The sequence below is a fragment of the Polyergus mexicanus genome, unplaced genomic scaffold (assembly GCF_030449975.1).
Source record: "Polyergus mexicanus isolate NDT 795.1 unplaced genomic scaffold, iyPolMexi1.0 SCAF_4, whole genome shotgun sequence".
NCBI classification, from domain to species: Eukaryota; Metazoa; Arthropoda; class Insecta; order Hymenoptera; family Formicidae; genus Polyergus; species Polyergus mexicanus.
The window spans coordinates 2,843,873-2,870,824 of record NW_027223324.1 but is presented as its reverse complement, the minus strand read 5'-3'; the positions used below and the strand labels follow the sequence as shown (position 1 = coordinate 2,870,824).

General features: G+C 34.2%; 4 protein-coding genes across 10 annotated transcripts; 2 read left to right on the top strand and 2 right to left on the bottom strand.

Moving 5' to 3' along the window:
- Positions 1-338: 338 nt before the first annotated feature.
- Positions 339-17,685, top strand: LOC138932613 (serine-rich adhesin for platelets). Of its 4 annotated transcripts, none has more exons than XM_070294620.1 (13): positions 339-583; positions 924-1,036; positions 1,600-1,913; positions 2,356-3,006; positions 13,151-13,633; positions 13,849-14,797; positions 15,004-15,648; positions 15,897-16,215; positions 16,292-16,362; positions 16,568-16,761; positions 16,846-16,973; positions 17,044-17,223; positions 17,309-17,685. In XM_070294620.1, the coding sequence occupies exons 4-13, from the start codon at positions 2,907-2,909 to the stop codon at positions 17,480-17,482; spliced, it is 3,243 nt and encodes a 1,080-aa protein (XP_070150721.1). In that variant the 5' UTR covers positions 339-583; positions 924-1,036; positions 1,600-1,913; positions 2,356-2,906; the 3' UTR covers positions 17,483-17,685. The 4 variants fall into 4 exon arrangements, with proteins under 4 accessions (XP_070150721.1, XP_070150719.1, XP_070150720.1 ...); XM_070294618.1 differs by having other exon boundaries at positions 924-1,052; XM_070294619.1 differs by having other exon boundaries at positions 560-583; positions 929-1,052.
- LOC138932614 (protein SERAC1) lies at positions 15,907-22,494 on the bottom strand. Of its 4 annotated transcripts, none has more exons than XM_070294624.1 (16): positions 22,101-22,494; positions 21,877-22,004; positions 21,595-21,795; positions 21,263-21,390; positions 21,047-21,157; positions 20,649-20,787; positions 20,422-20,565; positions 20,151-20,348; positions 19,770-19,968; positions 19,496-19,657; positions 19,207-19,334; positions 18,939-19,091; positions 18,726-18,872; positions 18,534-18,600; positions 18,178-18,295; positions 15,907-17,575 (listed from the first exon to the last, which is right to left on the bottom strand). In XM_070294624.1, exons 1-15 carry the CDS (start codon positions 22,169-22,171, stop codon positions 18,178-18,180), a joined length of 2,094 nt encoding a protein of 697 aa, XP_070150725.1. In that variant the 5' UTR covers positions 22,172-22,494; the 3' UTR covers positions 15,907-17,575. The 4 variants fall into 4 exon arrangements, with proteins under 4 accessions (XP_070150725.1, XP_070150724.1, XP_070150727.1 ...); XM_070294623.1 differs by having other exon boundaries at positions 15,908-17,575; positions 20,091-20,348; positions 22,101-22,492; XM_070294626.1 differs by lacking the exon at positions 18,178-18,295 and having other exon boundaries at positions 15,908-17,575; positions 20,091-20,348; positions 22,101-22,493.
- Positions 22,493-24,436, top strand: Rabx6 (RAS oncogene family member RabX6). Its single transcript, XM_070294628.1, has 3 exons — positions 22,493-22,720; positions 23,118-23,362; positions 23,439-24,436. The coding sequence occupies exons 1-3, from the start codon at positions 22,541-22,543 to the stop codon at positions 23,635-23,637; spliced, it is 624 nt and encodes a 207-aa protein (XP_070150729.1). The 5' UTR covers positions 22,493-22,540; the 3' UTR covers positions 23,638-24,436.
- Nfs1 (Nfs1 cysteine desulfurase) lies at positions 23,901-26,622 on the bottom strand. The gene is made up of 10 exons (XM_070294627.1): positions 26,369-26,622; positions 26,195-26,274; positions 26,003-26,119; positions 25,786-25,923; positions 25,509-25,714; positions 25,285-25,406; positions 24,911-25,068; positions 24,563-24,834; positions 24,361-24,450; positions 23,901-24,073 (listed from the first exon to the last, which is right to left on the bottom strand). Exons 1-10 carry the CDS (start codon positions 26,472-26,474, stop codon positions 24,010-24,012), a joined length of 1,353 nt encoding a protein of 450 aa, XP_070150728.1. The 5' UTR covers positions 26,475-26,622; the 3' UTR covers positions 23,901-24,009.
- Between the last annotated feature and the right edge of the window lie 330 nt (positions 26,623-26,952).

The following is a 26,952-nucleotide window of genomic DNA, read 5'->3' as shown; positions in this document are numbered from 1 at the left end:
AATCCACTGTTTTTTTTTTTTAGTGCTATAATAAAAATGAAATACTAATAAATAAATTTAGTTTGTAATTTATAGATGAAAGAAGAGAATCAGTGAGTTTTATTTTGTTCTTTTGTTAGCTCGTACAATCAGTCAATAATAAGGATTTTAATCTAATTTGTCCTAAAAATTTGCATTATATAATAATACCGTTTTTTGTTAAATATATTTTTGTGATTTGCTACTATATTTATAAAATTTTTAGGAAAATTATTAATATCTAAAATTTATTGAATTTATTATAGGAAATAATATGCGTGCATTGATCATGAGATGATAAACTCCGTCAACTTAGTTCTTGCAATGAATCCTAGATGTAGAGACTGAAATGACCAAATGAAAATGCGTGCTTCTGATATATAAGTATTCTCCGACGATCGCAATAATAAATTTCAGTGATTTCAGTGCTGGATTGAATGTTAAATTTTAATATCGAAGAATTCAATGCTGGATATATAAAATAGCGGTTTCAATAATAGAAATTACATGACCATTGATATTTTAATCACATGCATCACGAAGTTGATGGAAAACAATTGAGAAAGTAAGAATAATAATATATATTTTTACAGTTGAAATATAATGATATTTAAAGAATCTTAATGAATAGAAAAAATAGGAAAGTTCATATTTTGACATATATATATATATATATATATATATATATATATATATATATATAAATATTTTACAAAATTTTTTAAACAATATCTTAAATAATGATTTAAATAAATTTTTTTTTATGGTGTAGATTGTTTTATATCTTATATTATTTTTTTTCTGTTTATCTCTGTTCATCTCAATCACGTATATATGTCCTATGATCTATATATAAAAATTTGTAAATAATGCAAAATTTGGATACATTCATGAAAATTTATTAGAACAGATATCGGTAAGCGCGTTGCTGCCTAATAAATGCCATGCAGATACTTCTATATCTTCCACATTATACCGTTACGATACACAACGGCGTATTGCACTTCCTGCTACTTCGGTAAGAATATAAATTGGTAAGTAAACAGAGAGAGAGAGAGAGAGAGCCAATGGACTCCATAGTCGAAGCTAGTGAACGTTACGTCAGTATATACGAAACAATCGAGAGCACAATCTCACTCTGGAATTCTCATGGAATTTTTACGAAATTTTAACATTCAACTTACATCTTCGCGGAGATATTAGAGCACTTTTCATCTTTTTATCACCTAAAATAAATTTGGCTTGTAAAAGATATTCAGGATACTAAAAAGTAACGTTACATATTCTTTATTAAACAAAGACAATGATTTCTTTTTTCCTTTTTTAAAAAAACATTTGTTGCTTAAAAATTTCTTCAATTTACATTTATTTTCATAGATAATATTGTCTTTCTTTACAGCTAAGATAAAGAACATTAATTTTCAGTATTCCTAATAATATATTTTAAGTCATGTTGAATAATTGTACAATTTTAATAACAAGATATGAAATTATAAGCTAAAATAATTTTTTAAGAAAACAATTCTAGGAACAGAAATAATTTTCTACAAATTGGCAACAAAAATGAAAACACTATTTCAGATCTCAAGAATCGGATATGTATGTGTTATCAGCGAAATATTGAAACGATCATCGATCGGATTATATCACGCGACATCGCTTTCTCTGGTTATCCCGACCTTGCGCCCTCGTCTTTTTCTTTTTTTGTTTCTCCGGATGTGAATCAATCTATATTCGCAATGGTATGGGCGGACCGGTAAAGGTCACCGGCGACCGGTATGGGTTAACGAACGGGTAGGATAACAGGATGGACTTGAGAGCAAATTTTTGCGAAGGCCTGCCTGGAGGTCGAGGAAGTGCCGTGAGAGATCCTGAAATTCGATTCTCCGATATGGGTGAGTCGCGTATCTCTTGTAATTCTAATAATACAATTGATATGCATATTATTATAGAAGAGCATTTCCTATTATTAATATAATCTGTATGTTATAGTATCATTATATATTTTTTATAAAAATCTTCTTTAACGTATTATAATAAATATCATCTCTTCTTTATCTAAGAGTAACGTTATTGTTATAGCACGATACATTAAGCACGTGTTCAGAATAAAGACGATATTTTATAATTATGCTTAAAACTTGTATGATGTGTCTGATTGTGAGATAGATAATTTGTGCAAACGTGAGCTATATCTTATTTATTATAAAATTTAGAGAAACTTTCGCAACATAAAAAAAGTCTCTCGCTCAGTATATTATTTTTAAATAATCGAGAACACTTCACATACTCTGAAATAGTAAAAAACATTTTATATACATCATTACTGTGAAATAGGATACAAGATTTGCGTGATTCTCATGAGGACGTTGCCGACGAGAACCACAGCTATTGTCATCGGGATTCATCGTCGTCCCCCTTTCCCGTCGGCTCCTCCCTGTCCCCGATCATTTTCACGAGCGTCAAAACGCACGCAGCGGGTAAGATCCATCGATCGCAAGAGAAGGTGGAGGAGGAAGAGGAGAAGAGATCCATGGCATAGCGCCGTTGTGGAAGGGACGGTGGATCCTGGCGGCCTCGACGTGCCAGCTCCACCTCGAGTGAAAGTGGGAGATTTTGCTTTCTATCCGTTTGCGTTCGTCAGTGACAAGCGCGCCGTGATCGCGGACGAACGTGCAGTTTTTCGCGGCAATGATACTTGATGCGCGCAATTAACGGCACGGTTGACAGTTCGCATCTATTAAAGCTGCGATCCGCCAACGCGACGCCGTGCCGAATGGGGACCGGTCGGCCGATCGCGCGATGAGCTGAGGACCCCGGCTAAGGACCTCCGGTGCATGCAACTTCAACGAGAACAACATCGGCGGTGACCTAAAGCCAGGAGAGACATGTCGAGGAATCGAAGAGGAGGAGCGGCTTTGCGCGGCGAGATCCTACTCCTACGCCTGCTGTTAGTCTGCGCGCTCATCGTCATCAGTCACCAAGAGGGTATATTCATTAGATTAATACTCTACGTCTTCCTCGAGCGAGTTTAGCAGTAATTTAAACACGACGACGGTGTTTAAAGCATCGCTTTGTTGCTTCGCGTTTTGCTAGTTAGAGCGCGCTGACATTAACGATGCTCTCTTCTCGCAAATCTTCCATGGGTACGTTTCTTGGTGAACGTGAAGGATATTACACGGGGAGGGTATGAGTGATGGGCCTGATGACAGAATGGCGGCAATCGACGAAAGTTTCAAGCCTTTGCATGGGAAATTTGAATATTTATACTTCTCGCGTTAATCGTCGAATTAAGAATTTTTTTACAAACACTCGTAATTCAGATATTTTTAGAAAAATATGATAACGAGCTATCTAAATTCATGGATTCTTTTTTTTGTGCAAATTTATTATTCATCGTGAATCTATAGATTTGTTAATTTGCTAATGAAATCTTTAATTCGAAATATATGTGAATGTTTTCATTTGTCGATCTGTAAATATTTGACCTAGCACCCATTATGAACTAGCATGGTATATATTCAAAGATTTATAGATTAAAAATTATATCAGATCTCAATTATATCAGGGAATAAGCGGAGGTAAAAATGAAATATCTTAAAATTCGCTTTACGACAGATGCTATGTATTGCATACTTATGCAAGTCCTACTTTCTATCTTATTATACTTTAATGACAGATTCTTAGAATAGTTTGGCGCCGATTTTTTTTTTAATAAACATATCAATGGAAAGACATTATTTACTGCATTCAATATTACATATCTTTATAAAAGCTTCAGATATAAAAACTCTACTATAAAATAAAAACTACTTGAAATTAATTGAGAGAAATATATTCTTGAAAAATATATTTATTTATTATCCATTTCAATATAAAGCTTAGTTCGCCTTCGCTTATAACTTTCTTGTTTTCAATCGTTAATTACTTAAAAATCTATTCGAACTTACATTATCATTAATAAGACAAACTCGACTCCACATTAGCCAAAGAAACTGTCATTAGCAAATGATGCGGTAGAATTGAGGAAATTGAGTATCTCACTTGCGAAATACGCGCCTTATTAGAGCGATCTTATTTGTTTCTTCGATCATTGTCTGCGCACTAATACAACCGTAACTACTAGCACTCGAAGGTATTCTCATTTGCGACCGCGAATACATCAAATGAAACATAATTCGCGTAAATAATGGTCGGTAGTCGGTAGTCACGAACGGACCCTCATGTTTACCCGCGCTACTAAAAGTAGTAGCGCGAGATACGCAATACAATAGAATTGCGATACAGTTGCCAATAGCGGTGGTCCAGTTGGGCCTTATTATCGAGACCTAATGGACACAGAGGCAAGCTATCGTATTGTCCGTGTATCGCATCGAACGGGCACTCTCTCGATTTGTAATACCGAGTAGCTTATGTACAATCCTTCGCAATCTTGCCTTTGTTTGCCATTGTTATGCTGATCGTCGACGCACGCGACATTCACGAATTCGCAAATGTATGATTGTCAAAACAATTGTATCACGTTATGCATGGATATGCACGGAACGCATCTCTATAAACGCGTTCTACAATGAATGTGATTGTCCGATGCTATTATACTTTAAGGAATCGTAAATTCTTGTATAATTTGTAGATTTTTACAGTTATACAATTTATCTATAGCTATTCCATCATTTTACAACAATTGATGCATATCAAGCTGATTATTCTTTTGCTAAGAAACTATCATATGCCATAACTTTTCTTGTTTCTTTCATAACTCGATGTTTTCTAGATTCAAATAAAAAATATGTTGAAATAAAGCATTTCAAGGAGATGATTTAGAAATGTGAAAAAAAAGAAAAAGATTTATTCTATTAACAAGCATCGAGATATAACATACGTACTCCCCTAATGTTGATATATATCTCAATTGAAAAATTATTAGATATACATATAATTTACCACCATTATATTAAAAAAAAAAAAAAAATTAGAATATATTAACCCCGATTAAGTCCCCTGTTAATATGCCCAGTCATGCGCTACCGATAGAAATATTTGATATCTTTTTACGCTAAAAAGAAATAAAAAAAGTCATATATCTATATTCGCGCACGAAACCGAGTATCGCTATTTTTTATAGAATTGAATCAGTAGCATTGAAGAATAGTAGCTACAATGAAATATCAATCTGTGAAAGTTTCTCGCAATCGCACGTGACTCTAATGAAATCTCGCGCGCGCGGCGACGCGCGAGGCTCCTCGGAAAGGTCGAAACAACTCTTTTGCCCGTTCGAAGACTCGCACGAAAATTCCAATACAGTAGAAAGTGAAACAGTCGAGTCCTCCTAATCCGCTTTTATTCAAACCTGCGATCCCAAAAATAGTCCCTACGTCATACGGATGAATGTTGTCCGGCAAAGTAGTTCGACCTTGCGTTTTTGCTTATCTCAAGTGCATTTCGAGTAGTATTAAACGTTGCAGAGGAATTTGGACGATGTTAAGAGCCCCGCATTGGTAGCAACGATCTTCCACGCGTTTAGATCGTTTTAATGAGTTAACTCATAAAACGGCAGGTAAATACGTGGACCGGGAGGAATTTGCGCGCGATTCGAGTTGGACAAGTCATCGGACGACATAAAAATGCTAAATGCATTTAGGCGTAATAAAAATTGAAGACGAAACTGATAAATGAAAAAAAAAATGAAGAAAATGATGAATAAATATACTAACTATAAATCACGATAAAATAAATTGTATAATGACTCGATGGTTAAAAAGTTCCAGAAGAAATATAATCTAAAAAAATAATATTCAGTCAACTTTTTAAGAGAGAATGAGAAAGAAAAAAAAAGAGAAATATAGAAATATTTTTTAATCTATTTCTTAATCTAATTTTTTTAATCTACACGGAAAAGTAAATCCGTCACGACATATACGTTTGCGAAATAGTTCAAGATTTATGATTTGTATCAGATATTAATCCACAGCCGATCTGTTTCGAAAGAAATATCAGATCCTCGACGCTTTCCATTTCACGCGTACGTGTAACGTTGTAACGTTACACTAGTATCTTTTTTTTCGTTTCGATCGTTCCTTATGCATGCGACACGGAACAGTGATCGAGGAATTTGGAGCATCGACGTTGAGTTGAGAAATATTACGTGCACTCTGAGAATGTAAATGACCTTCCCCGCGCGGCTTATTTCCCAGAGAAGTGACGCCTTTTCTCAATGCAATCTGATTCACAACGTCCATCTGCTCTTATGATCCTCCACGGATGGTAGTCATCAGAAACATGTCGCAACATCGCGAGCGAAATTGCGAGATTGGCAAAAGTCTAACACATCATTAAGAGGCCAAGAATGTATCGGCTTGTGCTTTCTGAAGGAAACGCAGATTGCTAAACAACAATGTACATACGTTATATAGTTAGAATCCTTTATACGCATACGTTCGTATTCGTATAGCGCGAAATCACGGCGAATCATATATTATCGAACTAATTACTATCAAAAGGGATATTCATAAGAAACTAGAGAATTTATTTTTTTTACCTAAAAAATTACTAATAATCTATTAGTTTTAAATTTCACATTTTTATATCAAATATTTGATAATATTTAATGGACTAAGATTAAGATAATAGAGATTAATTAACAAATAGTCTATGTGGCTCTTTTTCTACTCGGACATGTCTCATTTATACTCGTTTAATCGCAATACATAATTATATATCGTTATAAACTTGATCTTTTTTCCAAAGATTATATGTTAACATATAGTTTTGCGGAAATAAAACTGCGAATTTTTTTGAGAAAGTATAATAATACACGCGTAGCGAATTTCTCTACGTAATAGCAACGATTCGACCTTTTCTCGAGAGTAGTGGCACAGTCTTCGAAGAGATCTTCATTTTAGAGAAAGTTCATAAAATAACTCATATAAATAACTAGGAATAAAGTCTAAGAGAAATACGTGTATTATATTATCTACTTACTGCTCGTTTATACTACTACTCTCTATAACTATATATTTACTACTTGTTTATCCGTTACACTCTATTTCACTTGCTCCTATACTTTGCTGGTTTTCTTTCATATATAAAATTTTCAGATTGCATTTACTTAATGAATGAGTTTGGATATAGTGTATGATTTTTCACACTTTCTTATACGTGTACATACATATATAAATGTTATTTTTCTTTGAATACCGTGTACCACTTGTGCAATAAACACCGCGCAAACTTTTATACTTGTTAACAAAGTAATTAATATCATTAATATGGGTGAAGCGAATAATGAAATCTTAATTAATGAAATATTTATTTATTATTCGATTGTATCTCGAATGCAAATTTTATTGCGTCCTTTGCATTAATTATCCGCGTACATATGTAGGAAAAAAAATTTTGAAACATATTTTCACCAAAACAGTAAAAAATATTAAAAATATTTTCTTAGAAATTATATATTTTTCATTAGATGCTTTAAAATGAGATGTTTTTCGTTCAAGCAACGAAACAGTCCTCGCTGCGATCGAGTTAGAAAGTACATACCCCTTTGTGCGTGCACCTCACGCAAGCGTTTCGTATGACATACACGTGTTACCGTATTTGGGTCCCGTTTTCACTAGGATTGTAGAGCAGGTCTCTCCTATACAACGCGTAACTCTTCGCGCTCGCGTGCGTCTCGAGCGGGTTAGATAAAAAGAGACTTCACGGTACAATAAACGCAAGAATCGAAGTTTTCAAAGTACTGCCGTAACACACGTTCATTACTATTCATTTCTTCACTGTCCGTTTTCCTACGACGCGAAAAAATGGAGTGAGATTTCTCGACGACATGCGATAAGTTTGCACGTTAACGAGGTACGTGACCTCGCGCAAATGTCAGTGACGAAGTTTAAGCGGATCTGGGTACCCTTTGTGTATCAGTTGGAAGTGCCTATGATCTCATAGTTGTGCAATATCCTCTTTTGTGAGAACGAGTTTTGCGCGCGGGATTTTTCGTATTATTAACATATCTGAAATAATCGAAGCGTCACATTGATAAGAATCATTCAGGCTATATGAAAATATATGGAAAGTGCGAAGTTATATCTTTAAATATGTTATTTAACACTGATATCGGTTTCTCGCCACTTTTTTGCAAGGACATTTTTGATACGTTAAGACTATAAAACTTTTATTATCAGAAACAGATATGTCATTTATTAAATTATAGAGTAGATTAATTTTTTTCTCGTATCAATGTAAGAATATATATTTAAGAGATTCATTTATAAAAGTGAAAGTTATTCAATTCATCTTATCGAGATACGTACATGGATACTTTTCTTAAGCATTTGATTGAGCAATAAATTGAAAGAAAAAGACTTTAAAAATATAAAAAGTGTTTACAATAAGATTAATATATGTAATATGGAGATTATTTTTGTTTTTACTTTCCATATAAAAATAGAATATTAAAATACGTATTGCATATTTCAATTCAATATAAAATAATTTTTAAAAATTGTTGCGAATAGTTACAATCGTACCTAAGAAGTCATGTAAGCAACCATGAGCAGGAGTTCGAATCGAAGGACGATCGAAAGGAGAACGGCTGCAATTTCGTTGCCTAAGTTTCTCGTGCCTTTTTCGCGCGTTACACTTCGATCGAATAAGCATTTTCTTACCGTGTCCCTTACCCGATCGTGAAAGTAACGCTCTGTACGGGAAGTACATGCTAAACTGACCATGTAAGAGTTTTCGAATTACGCCAACGATACGTATTTAATGATCGGCGTCGAATAAAAAACACTTGCGCGTCGAAGCGATGGCAAAAAGGAAAGGATCCGCTTGAATAATCTTGCTAACACGCCGCAAATCTTACGTTCTCTCTTTATATTTGCGAGATTATAGTTATCTCGAACTATATCTCAAACACGCACTAAAAAATCAGACCCCGTGTCTTTTACGGTCTGCTCACAATGCGTGGAATTGCGCGAGACATTTTGAGAAGTTAGCCAAGTTACATAAGATATGCATAATAATCTCGTAATACTTTCATAGTATTGTCTCTAGCATCGTTATCATCATCAATGGAGAAAATTAAATCTATTTCAAAATGTCCTGCTCTCACGCGCATTATTTTTCGATATTTATTTTACAAAAAAGAAAACTTAATAATTTTCAACTTGTGTGGTACTTATGTATTCTTTAGGATTTAGGTTTTAGATATTTTATTAAGAGATATAAAAATATATATATGTATTTTTTTTTAATATTAATAATAATTTTAAGAAGGTGATTAGAAAAGATAAATTGACACATTGATATACGCTATTTAATTCTCATTAAAAAAGAATAAAGCTTCTAATAAATCGCAAAAAAATATTTTTCTGTTCAAAATGCATTGCACGAACGTTTATAGTCGCGCTCCGTTTAGCCGCTGAAAGTAAGTTGAACAAGGATCTTTACCGCGCGAGTCATTAATCCCATTCCCGAGTAATGCGAGCTGATTATCTATTACCGCGATTTAATTATTCGCGCGTATCGTCCGTAGCGGCGATAATATCTGCTGTCAAGTATAAAATATAGTCGGCTTCAAGTCTCTCGAAGCTTAGTCCGCACGAATTGATCCCGGTCATTGTCACAAAGATGTGTGCAAACGTTCCTTATACGATGTCTCGATGTAAAAAAAAAAAAAAAAAAAAACCACCCTTTTCTCATACGGTGCAACCAATAATTAAGGTACACGATCAAATTGGCGAATGAATTATGGCGCGGACAGCTGATTAAAATGAGTAAAACACGAGCACGGTTTAATCTACACTTGCTTGTTACTCGGTGCGTTGTTTTTATTACATTGACGCAAAAATTTTACAGCGACGTTTGGATCGGTTCGATAGCGATCATCCATGCACGATTGTCAATTAACCGCGCGCGAGGTAGCAATCATCGTTGCATATATATAATTGATGTTTTACGGAGGTGGATTTTTCTTCGGCCAAGGCATCTTCACGTCGTGACCTTAAAGCCCACAATGCAATGAAAGAATAAGATATTAAGAATAGGCAACAAAACTAGGACAGTCTTGAAGTTTTTGCAGCAAAAAAAGTAGAACAGAATTTACATTCTTTAACATTTGATATTACGGAAATTACCGAATCATTTTATTCACGTTCATGAAACTATTATTCTATACTTTATTGTTTTATAATCAGATCTGACGCTTGTTATAATTATTATCTTATCGTATTAACGTTGCATTTTTATTTCTTACAATATATTTTTCACTTTTATTTCATTGTATCGACCTATATTTTTGATAGACACAAAACTACTAATCTAATTTCATGGATTAGTAAATAGTTCAATTAACAATCTTTTAATCGTTCGCTTTTCGGTGCAAACATCATCTATTACCGTTATTATTTTATTGTATATCGCGTTAATGTTATATTTTCTGCTTTATATATATATATTTTTCATATTTTTATATTTATATACCTTAAGCGAAGCCTTGGGTCGTGCGTGTCGGTTTCGCGGCGATGTATCAACGAAGCGAGAGGCGAGAGATGTGCTTAAACACCTTGTAAGATCAACGCTGCGAGAGGGTAGCGCCGTCGCACCCCGCCTTAATTTATAATCGTACCATGCCGATCTATTAATCCCGGCCGATTGTAAAAGCGTAGTGAATGCGATCGGCCGGTCGAAGGCGCGCGCGAAACGCGTAATTATGATTATCCTGGCTATTTGCAGCCGCATAACTCACGGGTGCGGTAAAAACGCGGCGGGATCGTTCCGCGGACGACGCTCGTAGATCATTACGGTGGTCGTCTTTTTACAGGAGGCATCATTGCCATGATTAATGCATATATACGAGTGCGATAAAACGGAGGCATCGGTTTATAACACGTTTTTCAATTTTATTATAGATTATACGGTGGCTGTTCGCGAGAGAAAGCCGCGGGCAAGTAGTAGAAATCGCATAATTTTCTCTGCGAGTTTTAAAATTAGAGGAAATAGAAATTCTCTATATAAAAGAGCGTCGATTCCGAGTTTCTTTGCGCACACAATTAGCACGAAGAAAATTATTCCCGTTCTCTAATTTTTACTTTGTAAATTGTGTTTTTTTTTTCCCCCAATCGCAGATCAACGTTATATTTTACCGCGCTGTTTATCGAGCAATTAATAGAAATTCTAATTGCGTTTAATTAATCAAGATTTTCAAGGGGTTTTTTTAATTTTATCAAGGTTTTCCAACAAGTTAAAATATACGCGAGATAAATTTCCAATAAAATCGTGCATTGAGGAAACACGACGATATGCGGTTGAGCGAGTTGAAACACCTCGCGAGATTAACATCTCGCGCAGTCGGGAGAGCAGCATATAACCCCGCCTTAATTTATATTCGCGTTGAGTTTTCGAGGTCTCCTCGTCGATCTGATCGCCGTTCACGCCTACGGAACTATTCTAGTTACGACACTGAAATACAAGTACGACATAACGGCGAACATTACCGCGTGGACAACAAAGAGACTTTAGGATTAAATTGCATATCCCGAGGCTACTCGTTGAATTTTAGTGTTCCGTAACAGGATAGACAAAGGGAAAGAGAGAGTGATTTGATCTCAATCGCTGCGCAAAGATCTATAATTGATCGGAAATTATGTAATGATGGCGGAAAATAATTGCTGTAATAGAAAAAATCAATGGATGTCAAATAAAATTTTATATTGAAATAAAATTTTCTTCGACGTTTTGAAAAAAGAAAATATCTATTTGATAACACTTAAAATATCTCTGCTGAAGAAGAATGTTTAATTACATTTTACACCCTCTCTTTATAATTATTTATTACAATAACCGTGAATTTATCATACAACATATTAATTATATTTTATTTTCAATAGAATATATAACTTCTTAGTTTCATTTGTTGTTTTTTTTTCTACTTTCATCATCAATAAAAATTATATTATGTATGTTATATAATATTAATTGCAAATTATATAAAAATAAATAAAAAATATTAAGATAAGATATTACAAAAGAAAAACAGAGACTTTGATCAAGATATGAATCATAAAAAATATCATTGTCTTCATTTAATTATTTTCCTAAATAAATATATTATGCAATTTACCTCGTTTTCCTTTCTCTCACACGCCGTAAATTTATGTGTATCTCACGTGGCTTTATTATAGCGCACATAACATCGCAGGTACTCGTTACGGTATTCCTCGTTGCTCTCTATTTCATCTAGGCGTATCCGAGAGCTGCCTCCTCCGACTCGTGCACCACAGTTATATATTCATCCCGGAGATTATTATCCGATTTATATTGCGCAAACCCCGCTAATAAATTATGCCTGCGCGACTCGTTTAAATGCACGGTACTGCGGCGAAATGCATTCGATACTTCGCCTTTCACCTTGCTACGATAATGCATTCTGTTCTGATGCATTGTACTCAGTTAGGATAACTGCTGTCGTATCGTTGCAGTACCTTGGACTACAATTACACGGAAACGAGTGTCAAAAATCGGCCACTAAAATCGTCAAGATTTCCCGCGATTAATGAAGAGCGCGGCGCTATGTAGCTCATAAAGTTTTTATCGCTAGGAAAATATTTGCAATTATGCGAGCTGAAAGAATAGAATTATATAAAAGAACATATAATTAACTACATATAATGAAATTTTTTTATCTGCTACGAACTATGATAAGAGTAAGATTTATATCGCAGATACAAATACGGGGAGATTTTAATAAATTATTTATTAAAATTTTAGCCATAAAAGTAACATTGCATAAATAAATATCTGAGAAAAAAAAATTAAAATATAAATCTTATTCTGTTTTGGTTGCTTTTACGGAGCGTAGAAGACAATACGAAAGTATATGTCTTCGCATCCTTCAAGATTTTTGATGCTTGTATTAGCTTGATTTTGTAAAAAATTTCCACATACGCATATAAACTATATCAGAGCTATATTAGTTTGTGATATCTTAAATCTGTAAAAAATATCTTGTTCTATCAGAAAATATAACAACGGAAACTATAGAGTAGAAAAATATGAATATGTAAAAAAAAAAAAATCATATATTTTACTAGCAACTTTACTCACGTGAATTATTCAATTCATCGTTGATTTTCAGAAATGGTTCGATCTTGGGACAAACTCTCACAATTGATACCAACAAATTCGGTCTATGAAAAACAAGATCGAAATGCATTGCCATCCGGTAATGAGGCCGATGCATCGTTGGCGCATTCGCTGGACAAGAACCACGTGATGGACACGTCGAAATCAAAGGGGGTAAGCGATCGCGTGGAGGAAGAGGAGAAGGAACCTAAACTAACATACGACGCCGAAGAATACGAAGATGAAAATAATAAACACGAAGAGGAAGAGGTCGAGGAGGAAAAAAGGGGGAGGGAAAGAGATTCCTCTAATATCGATAATAGCGCAACGAAGAAAGAGAGATCTCCAGAAACCAGCAGCATATCGAATACCGAGGCGAGAGACAATTCTAGGGATGAAGATTACCTCGAAGATCCCCCGACGAATCAGTACGACAATACATATTATTATTACGATGAATACGAAAACGGAAATCATTCTCGATATGAGCCCGCAGGTGAGTTTAAGTAATTAAAAAAAGAAAAAATTAATTATTTAATTCTCATATAATATCAAAAGAAAAAAAAAGTCCGATAACTTTTCTTGCTATGGATAAATTTGATATCTTTTAAATTGAAATATTGTATATTTGACTTATTATAGATGTAAATCTCTATGCTTTAAAATTAAAACGTAATACAGTATTATCCTTTATCTATTTCTTATCTTTAGACGGAGAAAACCTCGATTACCCAGACGCAGAATCCGAAGAAGAAGACATCACGCCGGAGAATTTGCCAGAATCAGCGCTAGAGAAAGAAGATGAAGGTGTCTCGCACGAATCATCTACTAACTCATCATTAATCGAAAGAGAAATTGATGATACAGTTTCGCCGATGGATGCGGAAGAAGGTTCGTCCATGGAGGGCAGCGATAAAACATTCACCGTTTTCAGCTCGTCCGAAGAAAAGTCTAACGACAGTGTCCCCATCGACGCGAGTTCTATTCTGATAGGCGGTGCTGTGGTATCCGTAGTGACCACAAAAAGTGTGGTGAATGGCACAATATCGGTGCCAACGACGGCCTCACCGACCACCACGGAGCAAGTCGCGCCGCCATCGCCTTCGTTGGCCGAAACAACGGAACAATACCCAGAAATAACCACGGAGGACTCCAGGATTCTCGCCTCCGTGCAGACTAGCCGCAGTATATCGGGTGCACGCTTTTTACCATTTCCGGTAATAGACCACGTGCAACAGATAGAGGCGCACAACGAATCGCTCGAGAGCAAGAAAACGTCTCAGCCTTTGTCCGAATCTACGGAGAGCATCATCGACAAACTCGACCGGGCTCAATCTAAGCTGTCAAGCGATCTCTTGCGGGCCGCTATACTCGGCACTGGTGGTTTCCGGAATGCCGGCAATACGTTACAATTGGACGTGCTGGTTGAGAGAGATCGCACGACAACTCGCAAGAGTTTTACTACTACGATCAAAACGCCAGTTATTAGCAAGTTCATACCTCGACGTTACAATGATAAAAGATTAGACCATGCTGGCACTACCAGCACAACAAAGCCGCGATTTGAGACTACGGTCGATAATCTGGAAGGTTTGCTACCTCGGAATTATGTATCGAGAGGAACTATATCGAGCGCAGGACTTCCCAAGATAAATTTCAGGTTGGATATATTGCATTCATTTTTTTATCAGAAATATTCAATAATAGCTAGAGATTCGACAATAAGTTTGCTGAGATATGAATTTATAAATTATCAGTCATACACGCGAGAAAAAAAGAAAAATTATATCTATAGATTATATTATTGAATCACAAGATTATAATTGAAAGTTATACATCGATAATAATTACTGTCATCTTTTTCAGGTGGCCTTCCTCAAAACCGGTAACGTCCACGGAAATAACAGAGACGAAGGCCACGTTGACCACACCAAAATCTAAAACCAATATTGTCATTCAAGATATTAGCGCATTCTTACCATCAGGATACAAATTGAAGAAAGAAGACATAACTGTTACAGAAAGCTCACTTTTAAGTGACATTCTCGCCAAATCCAAGGTTGACATTTCGTCCCTCTTACCAACTGACTATGATAAAAAGAAGATCGAAGAAGAATCCAAGTCGAAGGGTACTACAATCACAACGACGACGTCGACAACAGCGAAGAGTATAAACGCTTCCCCGGAAAAGATTGTCCCTTCTATTCAAGATCTCTTTGCATCTTCCAAAGTCGACATCTCCGCCTTGTTACCTAAGGATTACGAACAAAAGAAAAAGGATCTTACCTTAGATAGCAAAACTGGCGATGCAAATAGCAAACAGAATGCAACGGTCACAGAACGGACCGATTCTGAGTCACCTACTACGAAGAAAGCCGGTAACTTAAAGATTGTGTTTCCTAGTAGACCAGGCGGTCGCAAGCCTATCCACAAAACAACTACTCCACACATTCCACGTGGAGATGGTCCAGGTGCGGTAACGCCAAAAATACAGAAGGGATGGCCGACTAGGTAAATCAATGTTTTATAATTTTCTATCTCTTTGTTACATTTTTAGTATATTTAAACAATTCAAAAAGTAATGTTGCACTTTTTTACTTATCTATTCATTGCGAGCTATAATTTCAATCACGTTTTATATCTTTTGATAATAATTCGCGTCAAAAACAATTAAAATAACACAGTATTCAATTCATATATTGTGGTATCAATATCTTGAATAATCATTAAATCATATGATTATTGTCGATAAATTTCAGAGCTACTACTGAGTTCACCGGATGGCCAACTCCGTCCACCACGCCGATCTCCATCGAGAAATTGCTCGAAGCTGCACGCACGGCTACGGTAGCGTCGATGAATATGTCACTTATTCCCAGTACAAACGAGATCTCAAGCACATCGTCGACATCGACAACGACGACAACGACACTGAGACCGACGACTCCCGGTGTATGCGATGATGAATGCGAAGTCGCCGGCACGATACGCATCATCGGAAACGCAACATGGGTACCAGAACTGTTCGATAGGAACACTCGTGAGTGGCAGGAGCTTGCGAATCAAGTGGAACAAGAGGTATTTTTTGATAAACTTTTATTACTCTCATGAAATATTCGCTAAGTTTTTAATTTATTAAATCATCTTTTTTCAGGTGAATTTTATATTTTCAAAGTCCAGTGTTTTAATGAATTGGTATAAAAATATAAGGATCGATTCCTTCAGGTAATTAATTTTATAGATGTTGTTTGAAATAGTGGTGTTGAAAAAAATGATTAGAATACATCTAATATGTATATAACACTTTGATTACACAAATAATGTCATTTTCATATTAAAACTTTTGACGCGTGTTACATCTTGAACATCATTGCTATAAATTAAATGGTATTATATGAGACATAATAAAAAGTATAATGGTCGTTTTCAGTCAAGGTAGCATCCTGGTAGACTACTTTGTCGAATTAGCCAATGTACAACAAAAAGTGAACACACAGGAGTTGAAAGTGATTTTCCACGATTCGCTCAGGACGTACAACGCCAATCGGTGGAATGAAACAAGTACGAAGAGTGCATTAAGAATGGGAATCTTTACTATTGATCCTAGGTACACCGATTTCGTAGGTACGCTATTATGCGCATAAGTTTTTTTAAAAATATTCTTGTTTCCTAAATGTTTGTTATACATGCATTATTATGCTTTTTCAGTGATACCTAAGGCGATTACACCTCAGTATATAGAGAAAGACGATAAATTAATACCTCAGTGGGCCATCGCCGTGATAGTGATAGGCGTCGGAGGTTTATTATTCATTATCGTATTTGGTGTATCTGTGGTAATTTGATCAAAACTGTTTGAAGCTTTATGTTGTCGAAAATAGAACTAATGAATGAAATTATTTTCAGCTCGTCAATAGACAAAACAGATCCAAATTGAAACCGACGATGTCCACTATTTACGATGAAGAGATAGTTAAACACACGGCGAGTCACAGATCGAGCGATTACTCGAAACCGGTACACACAATATGGACTGATCCCGACGTTTCTTGGAACGATAAGTCTTTCGAGTCGACTTCTAACAAGGTAAACGTGCGCGTAGACGCTCGTTATAGACTAATTTCGCATATAGCCCGCGTGATATCTTTATACCGAACCTGTTGCTTTTCAGATTCTGGTTGACAAATCTTTCCAGGACAATAAAAAATATAATCTATATGATAGTTGGCGATCCGAATGGAACGGTTATTATTACAACCCTTCGCATACGAGCAGCAAGTATGGTTATGACAGTACCACGAACTTATCGAGCCATCACCATCCCGATTATGACACGAACTTTTAAACTTGACGACAATAAAACTGCAATGTTTTCTATCAATACAAATTTCATTTAATTTATTCGGCGTCTCGGATAAGCACAGTGTGTTACGAGATCCTGAAATATATATATACATATTGTTCTTCTATAAATGTACATATAATATCTGGATACAAAATTCAACACTACATCTTCGTGTAAAACATTTTAAATATATGAATTTGTTATTTTATATATATATATATATATATATATATATATATATATATATGTATGTATGTATGTATGTATGTATGTATATATATTAATACTTTGGTGTGTAATTACACATACACACACATTACTTCGCGGAAATTGTCACAGAGAATTCATTCATTTGTTTTTTACTTTTCATTCACTTTTCATATGAATTTATTTATTCTAGTCAGAATAATAAATAATCGATAATATTTGTATAATTGGTCGCACTCCATTCAGCGATACATGACGCCAATATATATTATCGCGATGTATTTAGAATTGCGGGTATAAAAAATAGAATTAGGCAATAAGAAAGTAGTGATTATATTGACAATGAATTTATAAATGATGAAAAACATTAAGATCAAGTCAGAACGTGTGTTGTATTGTACAAATCTTTTCATGCTATTATTCATACATGCATTGTCTTCGCATATTCACAGATCTATATAAAAAAAATATATAACTCATATACAGACCTAAAATAATTTATCCAACAGCGAAAATGAGTCCCTAATTGATGAAATAGTCGTTTTTTCCTGATGATTAATATGGCGTTTGAGCACGCTCAAAAGTTTTTGGTATAAGAATGATTGCCTATCCGCAAAAAAATATGAAATAGCATGAGTTCATTATTTTTCTTTTCGTATTATAATTAATTTCGTTAAAAGAATGCAACCATGTATATTTGACATATATAGAATTTCGAAACATCATTGGCAATTCAATAAAAACGGAGCGCGTGCTGAATTTTCCATTTTTTAAATACTATTTAAGGATTTGGCGAATCTTTCTTTTATTTTACCAATGATGTTTTTAAACCACGCTGACTTACCTGCTGGCTGGTTTGCATATTGACAAATGATCCTGTGGAATCTCAAAAAATTCCCCTATGCCAGGATCTGGAAAGACGTAATACGAATTGTATATTATCTTGTGATGATAAGAATCTAGATTTTTACATTAAAATTTAATTACATATATAAATCACATATGAAAAATCTAATACATTATCCTAATGTATTACCTGCCGAATTAAGGCTGACGAATTGGAAGGGGAACTTTAGCGTGGTTACAAGCGTAGGTTTGGCCTCGGCAAAACTCACTATTTCTATATGATATTCCTTCAACATTTCTAGGAATTCCTCATGCAATTTTAGCAATTGTGGCGATTCTGAAACATTAGAGTAATACATCAGTTATTTATTAATTAAAGAACTAGATGGATCAAGAAGATTACCTTCGCGCAGTTCTTGAACCTCGACTGTTGGCCATACCAACATTTGCGTCATTTGCTTCAGAGCTGCCACATGAGAACCTCGGTGAGGAGTACCGTAAAATAAGATAGCTTTGGTATTCTTGCAAATACCGTGCTTATCTCCGGTTTTCCACTCTATAAGCAATATATAATAATGACTTGTAATAGTATTAACAATAACAATAACAATATAATAGTTTCTTGATATATACATTAAAATATATAAAAAATATATACAAATTCAATTTACCTTCTACAAGCATCTTTTTAACTAATAATCCACCCATTGAATGACCGACCCATATAAGCGGCCGCTGTCCTACATTTGCTATTGTTAATTTGGTAATGAATTCTTCGCTTCTATCTTTAATAGTGTTCCTAACCAATATGATGTATCAAATATAATTATTGGTATATTTAATACACATCTACATTAAGAGAAAGAAAGAAAGGAAGGAAAGAAAAACAAAACCTGGAAGATGAAATAAATATTCCCGTATAACAATAAATCAAATATATATATATATATAAACACTCACTTCTTATTTTGTATTGGGCAGAAAGGAGTCCACATAGATAAACTTGTATCATAATTAATACCTATGAGTCGTAAGGATGGTATGTCCATGGGTAACCAATCTTTAGGCCAACATAATGATTTAGATGTACAATCGGATTCATTCTTTATGCAGACATTATCTCTAAAAATATACGTGTGAAAATTCATCATTAATTAAAGATATGGTTTATGAAAATTATTATTTACAAGCACATCTTTCATTTGTATCATTCTATAGATATGTAAAAATTTACCCTTTGCAAAAGTAAGGTCCGCATGCGTGAGCATTTGTGTTTTGTGGACAATCATCCAATACCACTTCAAAATCTTGGCCTATTTTTTTCCATTCACGTAAGTGGAGGTCGCGGGCTAAATCTTTAAAGAATTCCTGAGGACGATCGTCATCGATCATAGTAGATAAATAATCCATAGTCTGATTTAATGTATTGGGGTCTACGATTAAATATGCAATATATATCACACATCTATATTTTTTAACACATATATATATAGATATGTGATCTTTATTATGACGAAATAAAATTCGAAGAATATGATCATGGATATTGATGAACCTGTAACTTCAAATGCAGAAGTATCTACATCGCGTTGTCTCCAAGTAACAAAGACTCCACCTAGCAGTCCATGCAAAAACACAACATCCATCTTTGTGGCTGCATGAACTCTGTACAGGGGATGAAGAAGATAAACACGCTGCGAATATTTCGCTCCTTCGTTTCCGTCCGTATCCAAATTCGCTAATGCACTGATCGCCTGTGCCGACAGACGAATATCATCACTGCGAGACCAATGTGACAATATGCCGATCCACCCTTATCAAACGCAATTTATTTCATGTATTAGCAACGTAATGATATCGCAGAAAGCTCGATGAGTCTATCTTACCGGATTCATAGATATTGTTTAAATATTCGGAGTGAAGAGACATATTGGATAATATTTTCGCGAGTAATATGCAAATTTCAATATCATCGCTGCAAATTTTTTGTATCGCCATTAATATTGGCAAAGCTCCGGCACTGATCAAGTCTTAAATCCAAAAATCAAAGAAAATATGTAGAGTAAACAATCTGTGAAATTAATGTATGATGTATGATATTTTTATATCTCACGTTTACTATACTGTTCCACAGATGAATGGTGACAAATTGCTTCAACACAACTTTTAAGCAATTCATTATCCCAGACAATTGTTGATTCCGTTGAAAGGCCTACACTTGTCAAATCATGATCAAACCACTCTACAAGATACTGTACATCAAATTAAATACATGATTATATATAATTAATATTATTAAGTCATAATCACAGTATTGTAACATTGTATATGTTAGAAAAAGATCATTTTCTTGCAATATCCTTATCATAATTATAATAATTAATTTTTGTAAATATTTATAATTTCAAAGATAATAATGTACAATTCATTACATATATATATTTGTTAATTTATGTCTTTTTTTATCGTACTATAATTAATATTTTGTTTAATATATATTTGTGTACTTACTCGATGTGAGTCTTTGAACTTTTTACTAAGGAACTGTGCAAGACAGAGATGTGCATTATCACATAAAGTATTCAAATGTAACAGCAATGAATGTACTTTTTCCAAGACATCCTACAAAAACGATTTTACTTATCATTACTATAATTGTCAAATATAATGTACATATATGTATTTTTCATAAAACATTTAATAGTTTTAAATGAGTGTGTTACATACATGTAAGTTATATTGTATATGATAATATGGTGGCTGCAGGAAGAATTGCAGATTAACATTTGACATTCTTGCAAGGGCTACTGCTGTTCTAGCATCTAACATCTGTGCCAAATGACGATATTGCCAATCTAAAAGATATGTATTCTATAAATATTACACACATACACACACACACACATACATATACACACGCACACACTCATACACAAATCTCTAATATTTATAAGATTTATAAATATTATTTATATTATTTATAAGAAAAGTTATTCTTGCTATATTTAAAAAGAGCTATAATTAACAACATCAAAGTATATAACAATAAATAAACTTACCTTTCAAGTTTGACAAAGAACTAAGAGCAGTCACAGCTTTGAATCGTTCAGTTTTATCCCCATGTTGTGCCATATACAATAATTTATATGCCATTTTATAATTTTTCATCTTCCACCGGTTTGTGAACATATCACTAAAATTCTGTGGCTTCTCCAACACAGATCTATGTAGGTCCTCATCTTCTTTGGACATAAACATATCTGGAAACACAGTACAGAAAATTTAAGTAACATTTGTATATTGTTATATTTGTCAAAAATATAATCATATTGCAAAATTACCTTTAAATCGAGGATCATCGATATAAATATATTGCGCATGTGTTTGTTCCAAATTTAGAACATTTATATTGACAGCGGACCGAACGATCTGTGATACCTGCCGCAGTTGATACAGGAACCAGCAACTTCTGTATAATACAAGCAATTTTTCTCTAAGTACGCATACATTCGATTTCTAACACAATTATGATTTTCATCTCGATAAATATTTCCTTTCAACTTACCCCAGGATCACAACGCAAGTGCCACTTGTTTTCAAATAATACACGTAGTTTTTAAAAATTTGTATTCGCATTGTATGGCATAAATTCTTAACGCATTCTTAACAAAACTGAACAGGACAAAACGGAAACAAACAGAAGCAGCTTCCGTTGTAATAATATTTACATTTCACACTGTTGCTTTGAAATGTCAAATGTCAACCTATCTTTATACACGTGAAAAAAGCAACGATTGACATCATGCCCGTATCACACTAGCAGCTCGCGGTCGCGACTGCGATCTGTGATTGCAATTCTGTCTCAGCCAATTGAAAAGCAGCGACCAGCGATTGCGACTGCCTGTATTACAATAAGATAAATTAGAGATGTAAAGCTATACCTAAAGTACAGTCGATACAACTGACAGACTTGCGCGCGTGACGTGTGACGTCGATAACGACGACATGGCGTCTGTCAAAGTAACGGAGCAGAAGGTTATATTGTGCGGCGAATACGGCGTCGGCAAGACGTCTATATTCCGACGCTTTGCTAACAATACATTCGTTGCCAGTAGCGATCGTAAGTCGACCCTGGGCCTCGACAATATCGATAAGGAATACGTTGTTGAAGACAGGCGAATTCGCGTGAGTATTCAATCTTATGTCTACCAGCCGCTTTTTATTTTGTAAAATGCAAAACATTTAATTATAATAGATAATTAACTTTCGAAAAAAACCTTCCCTGTTTCTTTTTCTTATTGATTATGTTAAGTTGTCTCTGTGAATTTTATTATATAAAATTTATTTTTATATTATCTTCTGTTCTGCTAAATTAAGTGTGAGTCATATACAATGAACTATATACTGAAATTGAAATAAATTTACATATTTCAGTATTTTATGCATGGTTCTTAAATGTTGCATAAATATACTAATAGATATATTATTTATATATAACCAAGAGATATATACTTAAATAGTATAATACATTTTGTATATCCCTTAGGGTTAATGAATATTTTTGACTTTATACTTTTCTTAGCTACAACTATGGGATACTGGTGGTATGGAAAGAGTAGCATCCGTTACGTCGAGTTATTACAAATTTGCAGAGGCTGCTATTTTGGTATTTGCCCTGGATAACTCAACATCATTTCATCTATTATCCCAGCACTTACTTGATATAGTTACATATGCAGAAAATGCAAAGATATTTCTTTGCGGAAACAAAAGTGACCTAGAGAGTATTGCACCACAAGTCACAGATGCAGAGATGGAACAATTTTGGTAAAGATTTTTAAAATTTTTCTTTTGCAATTGACTTAATTTTTGATGAATTACGAAAAACATAAATCTCTTGTAGCGAACAATGTCATAATCTGATTTCGGGAATATATAAAACTTCATGTAAAACTGGTGAAGGAATAAATGAGATGTTTGAGGATATAGCGCAACATCTGGTGGAAGCTAATCGGTCGCGAATGGAGCTTCACGAGATGGATAAGGATCGTTTTAAAATTTCCTACATCGACGAAGCGGCTGATCCATCATGTTTGTGTTAATCTATGATTACAAACACATGTATAATCTTTGAAAACTTCCAAGGCTCAATGTGGATTGTAACACTATAAGGGAAACCTTTTATATCAAACATCTATTTCATTCGACTTTTCTATGAGGAAAGGTCGCGAAAAGAGAGAATGGAAAAAATGTACAAGCGTGATGTACGTATATAAATGACGTATTGCATTTACAGATCGAGTTTAATATACATGATGGTAAAGACTTTCAAATAAGAAATTATTTACATTGTGAGAAATTATACTTCTAATCAATTAGGTTTAATTTATTAATATAATTTACGATCGATAATATATAATCAACATACATACTATGTATACTTAAGGCTGTAAAGACCACATGATAACGAGGTACTAGTGCTGAGCCCAATTGATAGTTTTCAAGTCGATACCATCTTCCATCATTTCCCATAACGGGCTGTAAAAGAACAAGCGAAGAATAAAGATTAAAGTTTCGGCATTTATTGACGTAACGTCTATTCTTGATCGTCACGACTAACAGATATGTATAGAGATAGAAATAATCACACGATCTCATGAAACGTCCAACAATAAAGTTATTCTCTCCATGAAATAAAATTACAAACATTTCAATTTGTTAAGGTCAAAGTAATACATAATATAAGTCTAAATATTATAGATCCTTCACCATGTCTTATACTTGAGAAAAATAAACATTTATATGGTAATTAATAAACGTGTTACCTCATGCCCCGAAGTCGTTTCACTTGCTTTATCGTATTTTCTGCGGTGAAATTCATTTCTTCGAATGTTGTAAATCGTCCAATGCCAAACCTAGTTAACAAAATTGCAAAGTTACATTTATAAAATATAAAGTTATTAATAAAATAACTTTGCTAATTAGCAAAGTGTTTTAATTTTGAAATGTATGCAATGTGGATTTTACCTAATACTGGAATGAGCTAGATCTTCAGAAGCACCAATCGCTCTCAGCACATAACTAGGCTCCAAGCTCGCGCTGGTGCATGCCGAACCGCTGCTAAGCGCTATGTTCTTCAGAGCCATTAATAACGATTCACCTTCGACACACGAAAACGATAGATTCACGCAGCCGGGATACCAAGCTACGGGATCGCCGTTTCGCACAACGTGCGTCAAGTTTGATGTTATCTTCTCAATGAGGTAATTCGAGAGCGTGCTGATGTATTTGTGATCATACTAGAAAATATGTATAGTGTGGATTTTAATATCTTAAAACGTATTATACATAACAGTAACTTTTTATTTTACTTACGTCCATCTCGCTCTGCGCTAGCTCACAAGCGGCACCCAATCCTACAGCTAAGGGTGCAGGCACAGTGCCGCTTCTCATTCCTCTTTCTTGTCCACCTCCACTTTGCAATGGTTCCACACGCACCCGTGGTCTTCTTCTAACATATAGGGCTCCGATTCCTTAATTAGCAATTAATAAAATGGATGCATAAAAGATGTATCAAACTCTTTTATCATACAAGTGGGAAATACATTTATATTTTTTATGAAAAGTTCACTATTAAAAACCAATATATAGATAAAAAAAAATTTTATACCTCTAATATATTAATATTTGTGGGAAAGTTATATTATTTCTCTTTTTTTAATAATAAATTACAATAATTGCAGAATTACCTTTTGGGCCATATAACTTATGACCGCTAATAGACATAAGATCAATATTCATGGCATTAACATCAACTGGTACTTTGCCAACAGCTTGCGCAGCATCTGTGTGAAAAAAAACTTTCTTCTTTCTATAACATTAAAAACAACACAAATTAAGAATTAAAGAGAATAAAGAATTAAAAGAGAATTATAATAGAACAATCGTTAATATTTTAAGTTTTAGATCTTACCTACAAATGGCGCCAATTTCCTCAATAGGCTGTTTAACACCAATCTCGTTATTCACCATCATTATAGAAACAAGCGATGTAGATGGTCTAATGGCTGCTTCTAATTCATTGAGATCAATAAGACCATTTGAATTAACAGAAATATATGTTACATGAAATCCTTCTGCTTCCAAGGCTCTACATGAATCCAATACACATTTGTGCTCCTGGATAAGTCAAACAACTTTATTATATATATTAAGACAAGATTTATTATATAAAGATGCAACTTTCTTACTGTCTGGGTCGTCACAACATGATTTTTCCTCGATTTGTAGAACCTTGCTACACCTTTCACAGCTATATTATTACATTCTGTTGCACCAGATGTAAATATCACTTCTTTCTTATCTGCCCCTATGAGATCTGCAACTTGCTATTAAAAAGAAAATACACAAATAATTTTTTATATAAAATCATAAAATAAAACAAATTTTGTAAATTAAGACACCAACTTGGCGAGCATGCTCAACTGCTGCTTCTGTTTCCCAACCATACATATGAGTTCTGGAATGTGGATTGCCATGGTATACTGTCAGATATGGCATCATTTTATCCAACACCCGAGGGTCCTGCGTAATAGTTTAACATCTTAGTTTTTTACATGTATATAGATTGCATCATATGACATCATGTTTTGAATTTACCAGTGGAGTAGTAGCTTGGGCGTCCAAATAAAGAGCTCTACCCTCTGTTGGACCCTTTTTATATTCGTCCGTGATGGGAGCTATACAATGTATAAAAAATTACTATTAAATATTACATTTGACATATATATATGATTAAAGATGCATTAATTTTGGTACCTCAACGATACTTACATTCATATTCGGCAATGTCTGACAAATGCTGACTGCACGTGTGCAGACAATGGCGATCTTTTACGCGATGTAACGCGGATAACAAATATCTTGTCGATCGAAACATTCTAATAATTGCCTGAAATTATTTTCATGAAGACGAATCACACATTGCACGAACTCGCATGTTCTAACCTCGCGGAAGCAACACTGTGCCGCACCATCAACCATCAACAATAATAAAATGAGTACAGCAAGCGGAAGAAAATAAAGTATTGGTACACACACCACGCGCGCGCGCGCGACCGCACACACGCATGCGTATATATATATATATATATATATATATATATATATATATATATATAGATATTACATTACTATGCAATTTATAATTTTTCCATCATTATGAGAATTATAAATGTAAAAAGATGAGATATATATTTTGTTATTAAGAAATTACACATAATCCTGAAAAAAAATTACAATTGTATTTCATTTTAATCATTTCTAGTACAATAATTGAAAAAATCGATTATTAACTTTTACATATATGAATATATAATAAAAGAATTATCTTGAGATATAATTATCAATTTTATATT

Bases quoted from the DNA above. Each gene is read 5' to 3' on its own strand.
- LOC138932613 (XM_070294620.1), top strand. From the start codon at position 2,907: ATGTCGAGGAATCGAAGAGGAGGAGCGGCTTTGCGCGGCGAGATCCTA. The intron at 16,762-16,845 runs GTACGCTATTAT...ATGCTTTTTCAG, and splicing joins TAGGTACACCGATTTCGTAG to TGATACCTAAGGCGATTACA. The intron at 16,974-17,043 runs GTAATTTGATCA...AATTATTTTCAG, and splicing joins TCGTATTTGGTGTATCTGTG to CTCGTCAATAGACAAAACAG.
- LOC138932614 (XM_070294623.1), bottom strand. From the start codon at position 22,171: ATGCGAATACAAATTTTTAAAAACTACGTGTATTATTTGAAAACAAGT. The intron at 21,158-21,262 runs GTATGTAACACA...TCGTTTTTGTAG, and splicing joins ATATACAATATAACTTACAT to GATGTCTTGGAAAAAGTACA. The intron at 20,349-20,421 runs GTAAGATAGACT...GCGTTTGATAAG, and splicing joins AAACAATATCTATGAATCCG to GGTGGATCGGCATATTGTCA.
- Rabx6 (XM_070294628.1), top strand. From the start codon at position 22,541: ATGGCGTCTGTCAAAGTAACGGAGCAGAAGGTTATATTGTGCGGCGAA. The intron at 22,721-23,117 runs GTGAGTATTCAA...TACTTTTCTTAG, and splicing joins TTGAAGACAGGCGAATTCGC to CTACAACTATGGGATACTGG. The intron at 23,363-23,438 runs GTAAAGATTTTT...AATCTCTTGTAG, and splicing joins GCAGAGATGGAACAATTTTG to CGAACAATGTCATAATCTGA.
- Nfs1 (XM_070294627.1), bottom strand. From the start codon at position 26,474: ATGTTTCGATCGACAAGATATTTGTTATCCGCGTTACATCGCGTAAAA. The intron at 26,275-26,368 runs GTAAGTATCGTT...TACATTGTATAG, and splicing joins AGACATTGCCGAATATGAAT to CTCCCATCACGGACGAATAT. The intron at 25,407-25,508 runs GTAAGATCTAAA...TTAATGTTATAG, and splicing joins GAAATTGGCGCCATTTGTAG to AAAGAAGAAAGTTTTTTTTC.